General features: G+C 39.8%; 2 protein-coding genes across 3 annotated transcripts in view; one reads left to right on the top strand and one right to left on the bottom strand.

The window, feature by feature from the left end:
* Positions 1-12,892, bottom strand: part of LOC115259554 (nucleolar protein dao-5) — a 34,001-nt gene extending 21,109 nt beyond the window's left edge. The window contains exons 1-2 of one of the 2 annotated variants that reach the window (XM_062846640.1): positions 12,755-12,892; positions 11,745-12,691 (exon numbers count right to left, since the gene is read on the bottom strand). In XM_062846640.1, coding sequence (XP_062702624.1) covers positions 11,760-12,691; positions 12,755-12,782 — 960 coding nt within the window. In that variant the 5' untranslated portion in view covers positions 12,783-12,892 and the 3' untranslated portion in view covers positions 11,745-11,759. Of the gene's footprint in view, positions 1-11,728; positions 12,692-12,754 lie in introns of those variants that run through there. The other variant, XM_029860245.2, reaches the window with a different exon arrangement.
* Positions 5,666-7,058, top strand: LOC109400529 (formylglycine-generating enzyme). The gene is made up of 2 exons (XM_019673047.3): positions 5,666-5,812; positions 5,879-7,058. Exons 1-2 carry the CDS (start codon positions 5,801-5,803, stop codon positions 6,911-6,913), a joined length of 1,047 nt encoding a protein of 348 aa, XP_019528592.3. The 5' UTR covers positions 5,666-5,800; the 3' UTR covers positions 6,914-7,058.
* Positions 12,893-14,837: the final 1,945 nt, after the last annotated feature.

Raw genomic sequence — 14,837 nt, 5'->3', positions numbered from 1 at the left:
TATTTCTTATTTTTATACGTTTTGTAGGGATGAATATATAAAAGTTGCCAAATAATCATTATCATCTTTATTTTTGACAAAAGTCAGTTGACTGAACTTTTTTGTTTTTATATCTTAGACGGTATTATTTCACAGGCCAAAAAAAAGCAGGAAAAAAAAGGGGTTCTATTATAAGATCGAAATAGCTAATAGGAAGAACACGCCGCGATATAGACATACCTCTATGAACGGAGTGCGAATTCCGAAAAAAGCTACAGATCGATAGAATTTGTGATGAAAACAGAACAATACATTAGGCAGTCGGGTGCCTGAAACCAGTGTCGAGAAAAATCAGCACAATGAAGTTCAATTTGTGTGAAAACGAGCACAAATAAACAAACACAGTTACCCATAGATACGAGGCCGAGAATGAACATGACAAAGAGAGACGAGACAATGAAAGCGGCGTCTTGTGGTGTCATCCACTGTAATTGAAGTTCAGATCAGCTGAACTTCAGCTCGATGAATTAGAATATGAATTGAAATTGATTTATTATGGTTTAGGCATACAAATACCGAAATGTTACCTTAATTCAATGCATTATAGTTACTTCTGGTGAGTGATGCAAAACAACTGCATTTTTTGCTTCTGCATCGTGCTTAATTAAAAATAACACAAGTTAACAAAATAAAATGAAAGTCGTGAACTTCTATCAACGACCAAAATTTTTGAAGCACAATTTAGTGCTGATTTCGAAACCGACCTTCAAAAAATTTTAAGTAGAACAGTTTTTGAGTTTTAGCTCAATATCGAGTTTTGCAACTTTTCAAAATATGTAATTTACTAAAATTCAAATATCTTGCGTTTTGTTCAACCAATTTTAAATCTTTTTCCATAAATTAAAAGCTGAATACAATACCATTCGATCATCTGAACACAGATTTTGCGTCAGATTAATGAAATTCAAGATTTTGGCGTGTTTTAGGGACGATCTTCTTAAATTTTAGCAAAATTTCCAAAAAATTTTGAAGAAATGTATTTTTTTCAATAAGAAAAAAACAACTTAAAAATTCTTTCTCGACGTTTATTTGACATATCATATGTAGGCGAGTTACAGTAAAAATTTCAGCTCAATCGGACCATTGATTACGGAAAATGAGATGTTTGAAGTTAACGACTTAGCTTAAAAATAGAACAAAAATCGATTTCAAACCATCATCCTTGTATGGAAAGTCGAAAAAATTTCCGCTCTACTGTAATTTTTTTCTTTCACGTTTTCGAACTCAGGGCATGATTCTACACCAAAAATGATCATCAGCTTACCGAGTTCAAAAATGCTGTAAACTAGTGTAATCAGTTGAAATTGAAAATACTGACTTTGAGTATCAGTAGGTAATTGAAGTTCAGCAGACAGCGGTCAAAAGAATTTCGAAAGCATACATTTCTGAGAATGCCGCTCGGGTTGTCAAGACGACTATCAAAACAAAAACAAATCAACGACGCTGGCGCCGCTGGGCGTCGGTGGAGACGACCGTATTTTGACAATTGTCGTCACTGCCTGAAACTTTTGCCAGTCTTGGTAAGGTGGTATGAACTACCGTCAGTGTACCAGCAGCCGCTCATGACCCAATAGCCGCTCACTGTTGCAAGAATCAAGTTTACACGCATAAATACACTCTTTTCGGTGCTGATATTCTTGGACAATATAAATTAGACGAGAGCAAAGCCATTTTATGCAATATTTACCGGATAACATAAATTTTAAAAACAAAACAATGATTTTTTTTGAGCGGCTATTGGGCCCAAAAAAGCTGTAGCTAATTTCATGTGTTCCAATAACATAAATACGTCAAAGTCGAAAAATCTGCCGATTTTAGTACACAGTGTGTTTAATCCCTATTATACACTCCTACGGAACAGGAAAAAATAATTGTAAAAACATAGAGTTGCAAAAATAATGCACTTTTCCGCAAAAGTCTATTTAAAAGATGGCATAAATTTGTTCGTGAGCGGAATTAGGACCACTTTGGTCTCACACCAAATGTAATAAAATCATACTTTTATGAAAAGTTCTACATAAGTCTTGATTTAAAGCCTGTATCCGCAATAATTGGGACACAGAAATACAGCTGTAACTCTGTAATATATACATTAAAATTGCACAAATTCGGCCTCATAACATCTTAAGATGTGTTCATTTCACCTATAAAATTCCATGTGAATCGGTGCAGTACTTTTTGTTGTAGCGATGAAAGAGTAAACTGTGCGCCATTGAATTTTGTACAGCCCCTAGTTTTGCTTGTCAGCGCTGTAACTTTTGAATTTGGCAAAGGAAATGGCTGAAATTTCGAACACAAACCTCTTAATCTAAATTCGTTGCACAGGCAAAATTTCAAAAAAATCGATGCACTATCAACAATTTTATAGTCGAAACATGTATTGGGACTAGACGTGATTTTAGCCCCTCAGACAGCAATTAGTCAGCTCCCTTTATTGTTTCGATTATACTAATGAAAGTACTACACCAATAATCATCAAATTTTGCAGGCATGATAAACACACAATGAACTAGCTTCTGTGAAAATTTCATGAAAATTGGCAGAGAAATACACAAGCTATGCATAGGCAAACATCGCACATGAAAAACACGAAAAAATTTCACTTACACTCACCCCTATCAACACCAGTAGCTTTCAAACCAATTGATAAAAGTGGATGAAATTTTGCAAGAAAGTGTCTCTATAAGTATCATAACTGCAAACAAAATTTCATAATTATCATTACAGAACTTTTAACCGTAGCGTAAAAGAATCATCTACTATGCGACTGAAAATTGGTCATGATTGTACAAAATGCTTTAAACCACGTCTGTTTGTTTTTTATCCACAATTAAAAGTAATGCATAGATTTTTATGAAATTTGGCACAGATAATAAACATACACCAAAGAGTTCCCAGTCAATTATTTACCCAATTTTATCGATCCATTACAGAGCTGCAGCCGTACTTCTGTGTCCCGATTATTGCGGATACAGGCTTTATATCTGATGGCACTAAGATTGAACTAACAGAAAATGGAAAAACATTACAAATTGGCTTAACAGTCATTCAACAGATGATGTTTTTCTGCGAAACTGGCCTTAGATGAGCGGAATCTGGTACCCTGATGGTACCAACCAAGCCGATCTGTTTAAAAGCACAGGTCGCACGGCAGAAGTTTCACGCATTCGATGTATTCGTTCAATACATGGCCTACTTGCCTAATTTCACCTTCTATAAAATTTTCACACTTGTTCGCTACCTAGCGAATTCTATCATATCTATCATTTCATTATCCACTTTGATCTCTACTACCTTATACTATGAGTAGAAAAAGACCGATATAGCCACAAAATCATCAAGCTCTTTGTATATTTCTTAAGAATAGTACTCTGAAGGCATTAACATAGACAGCCTTTTTTCTCTCTAAATGTTGTCTAGTGACTTCGGAGATTTTCGATTATTGAAATATTGTTCAATAATCAAATCATCTTTGGAGCTTCCATTCGATCAAAACACTAGTGCGATGGGAAAAGTTAAAAACAGTATTTTTAAAAACTACTACGACCCAATGCTAATTATTACACACTTTGCTCAAGTTGACGACATCGTCTAGTCCATCGTGAGTATTGGTCCTAGTAGGGGGAAAGTTGGGAAAGGGTCCAGGCTTTGCTATTAGCTGTCCTGCAGCTCCACCTGGTCACTCTACAAAAAAAAAAAATAATAGTTGTTTTGTAATGAAATGACTTTATAGGCGTAAATAATGTACGAAATTCGTAAAAGTCTCATGGTGTCCATATTGCCCCGTATGCTTGAAGACGGTCATGAAAAACTAACATTTTTTCATAAAATTTTTTGAAGTGGATAAATCATTTTTCTTCGTGAGCATTCTTATGCAGTAGATGCTAAATAGACTTTAAAAGGATACATGTATCAAAAAACTAAACTTTTTTGACATCTTGCCAGGTAAAGTTGGCAAAAACCTTAGGGTATCCATATTGCCCCGCCTACCCCTACATAGAAATAACCTGCATAAAAAGAGGTTGAAATGGTACGGCACTTACCCATCTTGTCTCGGAATACTCTATAGGGTATACATGAAATGTGTTGTTGGCTTGGATTCTCGCCATTCCCGCTTTGTTCGTCATTATAAACCATTTAAATCAAAGTAAAATTCATCTAGCTAGGTCCAGCTAGCTACCTAACTAAGTTGTAATTTACTATAGGACAGATCGGTGAAGTACTAGATTTGTAGTAATGAGCTGAATTTTAGTATGGTGAAAAGGTCAATTCTCCGTTTCTGCAATAAAACCGTGCAAAAAGCGTGGGTATTATGATTCCTTGCCCAATTTGATGCTGTTTGAGCAAAACTTTGGGCAACAGTGTTTTTGTTTTCTCCATTTCTTGCAACATAAACAACATAGTTATCCAAAGTTTTGCTCAAACAGCATCAAATTAGACATGGAATCATAATACCCACGCTTTTTGCACCGTTTCATTGCAGAAACGGAGAAATGAGCTTCTCACCATACTAAAATTCAGCTCATTACTACAAATCTAGTACTACATCGAACGTGCCCCATTGTGCGCCGAATCTAGTACTGCATTCATTACACCGAAGCACAATTTCCATCGCAATACCTCTTGGTCGGTTGTTTGTTTTGGCGAACAGGAATACGGCAAAGTCCGTCAGGCTTTTACAAATTCATACAAACATCCTCAGGTTACGAATCATCTCTATAAGGATATCATTTAAAATGTCCATAGAAAAAATAATTATATCATGATTCAAAATATCAAAACCTCACAACAGTAACGTAAAGTAAAGATAATAAAAGATAATATTTATGTGGATCAATGCGTAATTGGGGAAACATGACTTTGTGCTATTATTGAAAGTGCTATTCCATGCTATCCACATTCTACTCTGCTTCATAAACTTCGGTTGACTATACTGTGAATGTCGATAAAAGCGTAAATGACTCATTTGAAATTTCGAATATGCCTATTATTATATTTTTAAGATCATGCAACAATTGTTGCGGTGGATATAGGTATTTGGCGACAAGCATATCCAAAGGTCCAATTTGCATCACTTTGTTCCGATTCTCTTTGAATTATTATGATGTCACAGTGGACATTTTGACAATTTTCGATGTGTAGATCGGAAAAGGATTGTTTAATCTACCTTTTCGACGCTAGAAATAAATCAAAATTCATATATGCAAGCACGTGATAACCGAAAGAGAGGATACTTAAATCCTTAAAAAATGTAATTGTTACAGAAGTTATAAACCAAATGTGTAGTATGAGTTGAGTAAATACCTACATATATACCGCATTTAGTTCACTACTGGACTGCGAACTGCGACTTTATAAATGCGAAAACGTAAATAAAAGTGCGCGATTGCATCAAATCAGTTTGATGTCTTCGGCGCACTATTTCTTCAATCTATGGAGAACAAGTGCTCTGAAGACACCGAGTTGATTTGATGCAATCGCGCACTTTTATTAGCGTTTTCGCACTCGTGAAAACTAGTGCGATAGTCCAGTGGTGAACTAAATGCGCTGTATCTTGAAAATTTACAATACAATGTCTATGCTATGATTAAATCAAATTTCAATTTTTATTGCTGTCTTCCATATAGGACAGCTATTCGTTTATGAGCAGTGTTAGTGAATTGCTGAGGTATATCGTCCAACTCGGATGATATCGGGATTGTCTAGTTGTTATCACTAAAAAAGTTGTTTATCTCATTTTGAATATTATTATAGGGATTCAATGCTTCTTCCAGTAAGTTTCATTCATCCCTCGCTTATTTGCACGGAGCTTAACTTGTGTATCTTTTTCGTTCAACAGATGGAAGCGCTTAATCCACTGATTCTTATCATATGGACTTTACTGACAGCAAATCCAGTAGCTCCGGATTGTGGCTGTAACAAACTAAAACGAACCGCACCGGAGAAAAATGGTCCCTCGGATACCGTTATATTCCCAGATGCTAAAAAATCCCAGGACAACGGAGAAGATGAGAGTCTACTCCACTTGGTAAGACATTCCAAAGAGATCGAAGGAATGAGCTTGATTCCCGCTGGGAAGTATCTTATCGGAACCAACGAGCCGTTCTTCATCGGGGACCACGAGGGACCGGAAAGAGCAGTGGAACTGGAAGCATTCTATCTGGATCGGTACGAAGTTTCCAACCGGTGGTTTGCGAAATTTATCGAAATGACTGAATACATTACGGAGGCGGAGCGGTTCGGGGACAGTTTTGTGTTCCAGGAGTTCCTGGATGCGAAAGTGCGAGAAAAGTATAAGGACTATAGAGTGGCTGCTGCGGTGTGGTGGTACAAGATACCCGGAGCAAGCTGGCGTTATCCGGAGGGTGATAAGAGCAGGGGAATCGAAAACAGAATGAATCATCCGGTGGTTCATGTTTCGTGGAACGACGCCAAGGCATACTGCGAGTGGCTGGGGAAAAGGCTACCAACGGAGGCCGAGTGGGAAGCCGCATGCCGCGGAGGGCGAAAGGGGAAACTGTTCCCCTGGGGCAATAAGCTTATGCCGAAGGATCAGCACCACATGAATATTTGGCAGGGAGAGTTCCCGGAAGGAAACCAGGTGGAAGACGGCTGTGAGGGCACTTGTCCGGTGGACAAGTTCAGACAGAATCAGTATGACTTGTACAACATGGTGGGCAATGTGTGGGAGTGGACCGCCGACATGTGGGACCCGAAAGAGAACGTCAATCCACCGAATCGGGTCAAGAAAGGTGGATCGTATTTGTGCCACAAGTCGTACTGCTATCGGTATAGGTGCGCGGCGAGGTCGCAAAACACTGAGGACAGTTCGGCCGGAAACTTGGGATTCCGATGCGCTGCTAATGTAGATTAGGCGCTAGATATAAGTTGGTTCAATCGAATTATTCTAAATTAAATGGTATTGCCGATCTATGTGATAATTTAAAATAATGTTAAATATGCTTCGTCTTACATGACCCAATGAGTGCCACTCTGAATAAATAATATGTTAAGTGTCATCAGAAGATGTTTTATGACTTCATTCGAAATTTATTGTTACAAATTTTCGTCCAATTAATACAAATTAATTAATAATTTATGTTGTTTAGGGTGTGTGAATATGAAATGTAGCAAGAAAAAATGTAAGTTTAGTAGGTAGTGTACATTTCAAAGTATCTTGAAGGTAAAGTATTCAACTTAGGGCCGATTTCTTCACCTCGGCTTAACCGGTAAGCCAGGCTTACCCATACAGTTAAACCTGGCTTAACGCTTAAAGCCGGGGTGAAGAAATTGCCCCTTAGGGGGTTTTCTAAATACACTAGGAATAAAACACGTCCACTAGGTTTGGCTTTCAAAAGACAAGAGACCGACTTTGGCCAGCGTTTATTAAATTAACCCGAACAGTATAGCGCATTTAGTTCACCACTGGACTATCGCACTAGTTTTCAAGAGTGCGAAAGCGCAAATAAAAGTGCACGATTGCATCCAATCGACTCGGTGTCTTCAGAGCACTTCTACAGCATACATTGAAGAATTAGTGCGTCAAAGCCATCAATTTGATTTGATGCAATCGCGCAGTTTTATTTACGTTTTCGCACTTATGAAGACTCAGTACGCAGTCCAGTGGTGAACTAAATGCGGTATATCTTTTCGATTTCACTTATCGTTTTGACACAACTTTCTCCGAAAGGGTTCTGGCTATTCGGGCTATTCATCAGAATATGTATAACAAAGGGACTTCTAGCAATTCAAGGCAAAATCTTAGGAAAAGAAAGCGCTGATACCGAATAAAATTCTCGGGAATATAAATCCTAGTAAAGTTCGGGGCTCCTACAAAAATCCCTGGAGAACATATTAGATACAGCCAAGTAGGGTGACTTTGGGTATTATCGGCAGGTTTATTCTCTTTGTCATGAGGAGTTTTTGTCGACCAAATTGATTTAAACTTGGTCGTAGATCTTGATTGGAAAAGATTTGTGGCCAACTTTGAGTTCAACAGCTTTCAGAAAACCCTCAATGACGAAGAGAACAAAACGGTCAAAACTACGTATGTTTCCCTATAATAGGGTCTGGGACCATTTGGACAGGGTAACCCAACTAACAAAAGTAGCTGTATAAAAGCTTATGGAGCAAACGCATGGATAAAAGTACATAGCTTGTTAACCTCTTATGCAGCAAAAATGTTAGCTGGGAATGCTGTATGCCTGTCTGGGACATATTGACATATATTAAGGTTAAAAATCTCTGAAGAAATTTCTAACAGCAATCGAGGACTGCTTGTTAATCTTTGGATTTTTCGCTATTGTATCGTGCGAAAACGAAACCAACAGACGAGTGGATATGTAGTGTTTAGTATTGTGTTGTTCCTTGCTGTGCCTGCAAGTGTCGGAAAATAGTGTCGCACGATCGTATCGTTTTTAACGATAATGTCGACGGGGGCTCGAGTGAATGATTGATGATTGGTGAGCTTGTTCCTTGTCTTTCTTTGAAAAACGCAGTAAATGTATCTATTAGTTTAAAATCATCCTTCATATAGTAAAACAAGAACTGCAAAGTTCTTGACCCCATAAAGTTTGAGCTATCGAAACGTGCACATCGAGGATGATGGCAAATCCCAAGCCCCAAGCCTATTAGTTCTCTGTGCAATTTCGCTAGCTTAAGTCAATCACGGAGTAGCAACTACGAAGTTCACGGTCATCAAAGCCAGTGTTGAAAATTTTATTTCGTCATATCTAAATTTAATCGCCTACACTGCCGTGAATCGCATATCTGTCCCATTTGCATAGGAAATCCAGCAAAGATGGGACTGATATGCGATTCACGGCAGTACAGCTAATTTAAGAAGCTGAACCTGAGAATATGGTATATGAAAAACTTGTGCGGCTAGACCAGTTCTGCTAGAAAGTCACGAAAAAACCGATATTTTTCGAATATTTAAGGTAAATGTCACGGACGACCTTTGAAAATTGCTAAATGATATTCACCGTGAATATCATTTGGCATTTTTCAAAGGAAGCTCGTGACATTTACGTTAAATATTCGAAAAATAGCGGTTTTTTCGTGACTTTCTAGCAGAACTGATCTAGCTGCACAAGTCTTTCATATACCATATTCTCAGGTTCAACATCCAAAGTGAGCTGTAGGTGATTGAATTTAGATATGACGAAATGAATTTTTCAGCACTGATCAAAGCTCATGAATTAAGTTAAATTCACGATAATATCGGAGTTCCTTAAGATAACTCATAGTTACGGAGATAATCTAGGCATACAGGAGAAAACTATCAGTTCCGGGTGTATGATAATGCTCATGAGATTCAAGACAATGCTAGTGATTCCGGTAACAAAATCGGAAATTAAATATTTGAAAAATCTTCAGAGAGCAAATTTTTCTGGGAGCACATAAGAAACAATTTCCAGAAGTTCCTGCGGGTATTCTTCTAGGAGTTCCTCAAGGAATTGCTGCGGGATGAGTCATCAGAGAATCGCTCTAGGAGTTCCTCCGCGATTAGCTGTTCCTGCGGGAATCCTTCCAGGAGTTCCTCTGAGAATTCCTGCTGGAGTTTCTTCCGGAATTGCTCCAGGTGTTCCCCCGGAAATTCCTTAAAGAGTTCCTCCGGAGATTGCTCCGAGAATTCTCGAAGCAATCTTCAGAGTTTCCCCAAGAATTTCTACGAGAATCCTCGGAACAATCTACGGAGTTTCCTCAAAAATTGCTCCAGAAGTTCCCCCGGAAATAGCTCCAGAGGTTACACCGAACATTGCTCCAGAATTTACTCCGAAATTTACTCGGGGTATTCCCCCAGGAATTGCTCCAAGACTCCTCCGGAAATTGCTTCAGGAATTCCTCCGAAGATAACTTCAAGAGATCCCCCTGAGAACTTCTCTAGGAGTTTCTCCAAGAATTGCTTTAGGAGTTTCTTCGAAAATTGCTCCAAGAGTTTCTCCGAGAATTGCACTAGGAGTTCCCTGAAAAATGTTACAGGAATTCCTCCGGGAATTGATCCAGGAAGTCTTCCGTCGGACATGGCACCAGGAGTTCCTCCTGGAATAACTCCAGGAAATAATCCAGGAGTTCCACCGATAATTGCTTCATAAGTTCCTCCAGGGTTTGCTCAAAAAGTTCCTCCGGAAATTGCTCTAGGAGCTCCCCCGAAAATTGCCCCAAGAGTTGCTTCAAGAATTCCTCCAGAAGTTCCTCCGGGAATCGCTTCAGGAGTTCCTCCGGAAATTGCTCCAGAATATTCTCCGGGAATTGCTCCAGAAGTTCCTCCGGAAATTGTTCGAGGAGCTCCACCGGACATTGCTCCATGGGATCCTCCAAAAAATGCTCAGGAGTTCCTCCGAAGATAGCTCCAAAAGGAGTTTCCTCGAAAAAGTTGCAGGTGCTACTCCGGGAATTGCCCCAGTAGTTTTTTCAGAAATTTCTCCAGGACTACCCTCGAACATCCAAAATTTCTCCAGGAGTTCCTTCGAGAATAACTTCAAGAGTTCGTCCGAGAATTTTTCCAGGAATTCCTCCGAAAATGCCAGGGATTCTTCCGTTAATTGTTCCAAGAGTTCCTCCGAGAATTGCTCTAGGAGTTCCCCCGGGAATTTTTCTAAGAAATTCCCCCAAGGGTTCCTCTATGCGTTTCGCCATGAGTTCCCCGTGAATTCCTTCAGGAGTTACACCGGGAATCGCTTTAGAATTTTCCTTTAGAATGACTTTGGGATTGGGAGTTTCCCTGGGAAAGTTCCATCGGAAATGTCTTTAGCAGTTATTGCGACATTTGCACCCATTTAGACTCGGCCCGAATTCATTATTATCACAGTCGAATTTCGCACACGACTTCGCAGCAGCTAGCGTACACAAGTTCGGTTGAGTTCGTGACAGGGGCGTCGGAGACACAACATGTAAACAAAATAAGTTCTATTTGTGTGAAATGTCTCTGGGAAATGAAGATCTAATGCATTCTCAAATTATCACAGTAGTCTAAACATTTATGAGAAACCCAATACTTCGGGAAGCTCCACCGAGAATTACACCGAGCATTCCTGAAGGAGTTTCATCGCGAATGCCTCCAGGAGTTTAGCCGGAGAAACCTTTAAAAGTTCCATCAGAAACTCCTCTTGGACTGTGATCGAGAATGTTCTAGAAGGTACATCGAGACTTCCTATAGAAGCTCCACCGTGAGTTCGTTCATGAGTTTCAGTAGAATTATTAATGAGAATTTCTTCTGAAAATTTTATTGGGAATTCCTCTAGATAGCACGTGAAATCTGTGCTGCTGTACGCCAGGGAAACCTGGTGTGTATCAGAGGAGAACACTCAACGGCTGCAGGCAGGTCTTCATCAGTAGATGTCTGCGATAAATACCTATATACTTCGAGCATGGTGGCCTCACAATCGGATCTCCAACGTGAAGCTTCATCGTCGATGGCATCAAAAGCCGATAGCAACAGAAATTCGGGAGCGAAAGTGGAGATGGGTCGGCTACACTTTACGCAGGTGCCAAAACGAAATATGCAAGCGTTAAATTGGAATCCTGTAGGACGTGTAGGACATGGCAGCACAGGCAGACCCAAATAAATAGAAATATCCGCCAAATTTCGCCTATGAAAAACGGATTTAAAATGGAAAATAGAAGCCCAATGATGTTTCGTTTCGGTGGCAAAAGGACGGTTCTTTCGATTAACCAAGACGCAATCTCAACAACTAACATACCTTTCTATTGACCTCCTACATCTCGTTCAGCCAGGATAAATCGTCATCCGTTGTTGGATTTTCTTTCTTCAGCTTCTTTTTGCGAGGCGACGGTGAACGCTTCTCTTCTTTGATCATCAGTGTGATAGTTTCATCGGCTGATTCCACATAATCGAGAGTGTCGTCAGAGACTCCCCGTTTCCGCTTATACGACTTAGCCGCCGGCGGTTTCATCGTCGTCGTCGTGATCATTTCCTCGTCCTTTTGTAGGTATATCGCATCAGATCGTTGTTGGGCTAGCGACAGGGCCTTCTTGACATGTTTCGGAAGCCGCTGGGCCAATTGGAAGTCAACCCCAAGCAGTGGGTGCCTCTCTCGAATTTCCTCCGGAAACGGAATTTCTTCGTCCGCGCTGAATACGCCTTTGTCTGGCATGGGAGGTAGAGCGTCCTCTAACGATTCTCGGATCTGAATGGTTCCCACCGGGACGAACGACTTGAACTCGGTTCCCGCCATGATGGTAACCGGCTTCTGGGTGGAATTTTTCGTCAAGACTCCCTCCAGCTGCGCACCCCCCAGTTCCTCCGTCGAGCTAATTTTGCTTACCGCTCCCGATGCGAAAGATTCCATTTTAGCTCCCATAAGCACTTTCCGGGCATCCACGGAAGAAGGACACTTGACAATGTAGACTTCATCGCTGGAATCGGTGAGATCGACGTCCACGCAGTATTTGGCTTTGCTGGGCCGAACGAAGGGAAATTTGGCCAGGTACCTTTCCTTGGTAGTTTGCAACGTTTTCGAGCTTAGCTTTGTCAGCGTCTCGGATGTTGGATTGTCCGGTGTTGGTGAGGCGTCTTCATCGTCGCTGCTGTCGGTGTCGCGTTTGATCTGTTTTTTCGGTTTCGGTGGGGTCTTTTGAGTGGAGGCTGCGAGAGGAGTTTGAGGCTCGCTATCGTCGGAATCTGTACCTGAGGACAAAAATATATTTATAATTGATTGCTTTACTATTTTAAAGTATAAACTAAACTAACCTGAAGCAGATATTTCTTGTTTTACCATATTTAATCGATTATTTTGTTAAATATTACTTGTAAAACAACGACAAGCCAACGTGTTAAATGTTTTAGCACGCTTTTTTGTTACGAAAATGACAAAAGCAAAAATAAAAAATAAAGTACGAGGGGCTCTACAATGCGTTTGCTCTGTTTGCAGGTAATTAGAGATGCAAGGTGAAATTTTCAAAAAATGTCTTCACACCAAGCTTCACACTCAAGTACGGCCTTTAACGCTCGTTTAAAACTACTCAAGTAAGCTCAAGAAAAGTAAAATTCTGGAGCTCGATTTTAATGGGGCACGTTCGGTGTAGTACTAGATTTGTAGTAATGAGCTGAATTTTTGTATGGTCAATTCTCCGTTTCTGCAATAAAATGGTGCAAAAAGCGTGGGTATTATGATTCCTTGCCTGAATTGATGCTGTTTGAGCAAAACTCTGGATAACTGTGTTGTTTATGTTGCAAGAAATAGAAAAAACAACAACACTGTTACCCAAAGTTTTGCTCAAACAGCATACAATTAGGCAAGGAATCATAATACCCACACTTTTTGTGCCATTTCATTGCAGAAACTGAGAATTTACCTTCTCACCATACTAAAATTCAGCTCATTACTACAAATCTAGTACTTCACCAATCTGTCCTATAGGTCGTATGTGCTTTTGTCGATTAAAAATTAGAATCTGATCAGTTGGATTTACATATTGTAGCGAAAACCGTTGAAATAGGAAGCAATCAGTGAAGTACTAGATTGAAAGTAGTGAGCTGGATTTTTGTATGGTGAGATGATCAGTTCTCCGTTTCTGCAATGAAATGGTGCAAACAGCGTGGGTTATATGATTTCTTGCCTAATTTGATGCTGTTTGAGCAAAAGTTTGGGTAACTGTGTTGTTGAAGCTGCAAGAAATAAATAATACAACAACTCAGTTAACCAAACTTTTGCTCAAACAGCATCAAATTACACACTTAGAAAATTGTACCGAACTCGGTTGAATTTGAACCGAGTTTTTATCTGCTGAACACTCGGTTGTCTGCTCGGTTAAATTTAGGCTAACCGAGTGTTCGGTAGAAATTGTTTTTCACCCCAAATGTCAAACTAACCGAAGTAATCGGTTGGAGCTGAAAAAATATGGCGGTGAACCGAACATCGGTTGAATTGAGTTCAATTGTTATTCTTATTGGAATTAGCTTCGGCTTCCAAAAAATTCATGTTTGTTAAAAGAAAAACAAAATAAATAATTGATTCCTTCGATTGCAATTTATTATGCTTATTGTCGTCGCGGTTGAAACCCGAAGTTTCCCCACACCCGACAATCGAATTTTCTCAAAATCTATACGTGAAACCTAACGTCGGACGTAGTGCGCTGGACAGCGGACCTGGCCCTGTATCCAGCGCTCTGTGCCCGACGTACGTCCGACACACGGTTTAGGAGAAACATCGATTTTCGCGTGTCAAAAATTCCGATTTTCAACTGCACGAACAATATATATGTTTTAATATCCTTCCGAATATCAATTAGATAATTTAATTTGATTGCACATATTCGTTTTCTGTTGGATATTACGATGTTACCGCAGATATGAATTGGAACACAATCTGAAAAAAATGTGGATAAACACACATTATTTAACATATGCGCAGTAATATGCCAAACTGAAGTACTTATTGCAGACTACATCCCAAATGGGGCACGTTCGGTGTAGTACTAGAATTGTAGTAATGAGCTTGTTGAAGATCGAAGTAATCAAGTACCCCGTACGCTATCCTAGTTACCCGATCAATACATTACCCTAGTAACCTGGTTGTTGACGAGTGTCAACAAGTGAAAATTTCTATTCATTCTCTGTTCAACCTCCGTCCTGTGAAGACCTAAATATAAGCTGTTCTTAGTTCAACCACTGCGTTAGTTTCTACCTTCAAGAGGTTATGGGCGACACACGTAGAGAGCTGGTGCACGGAATCCCGCAGTTCACCGGAACTGGATTCGAGAACTGGAAGTTTAGAGTCGAGAAGCTGCTGAAGTCTAGGGGCAAGACACTGTGCAAACGAGAGTAACTCTGA

This window comes from Aedes albopictus, chromosome 1 (genome assembly GCF_035046485.1).
Source record: "Aedes albopictus strain Foshan chromosome 1, AalbF5, whole genome shotgun sequence".
Taxonomy (NCBI): Eukaryota; Metazoa; Arthropoda; class Insecta; order Diptera; family Culicidae; genus Aedes; species Aedes albopictus.
Note: the sequence above shows the minus strand (reverse complement) of the source record. Positions and strands in the feature narration are given on the sequence as shown.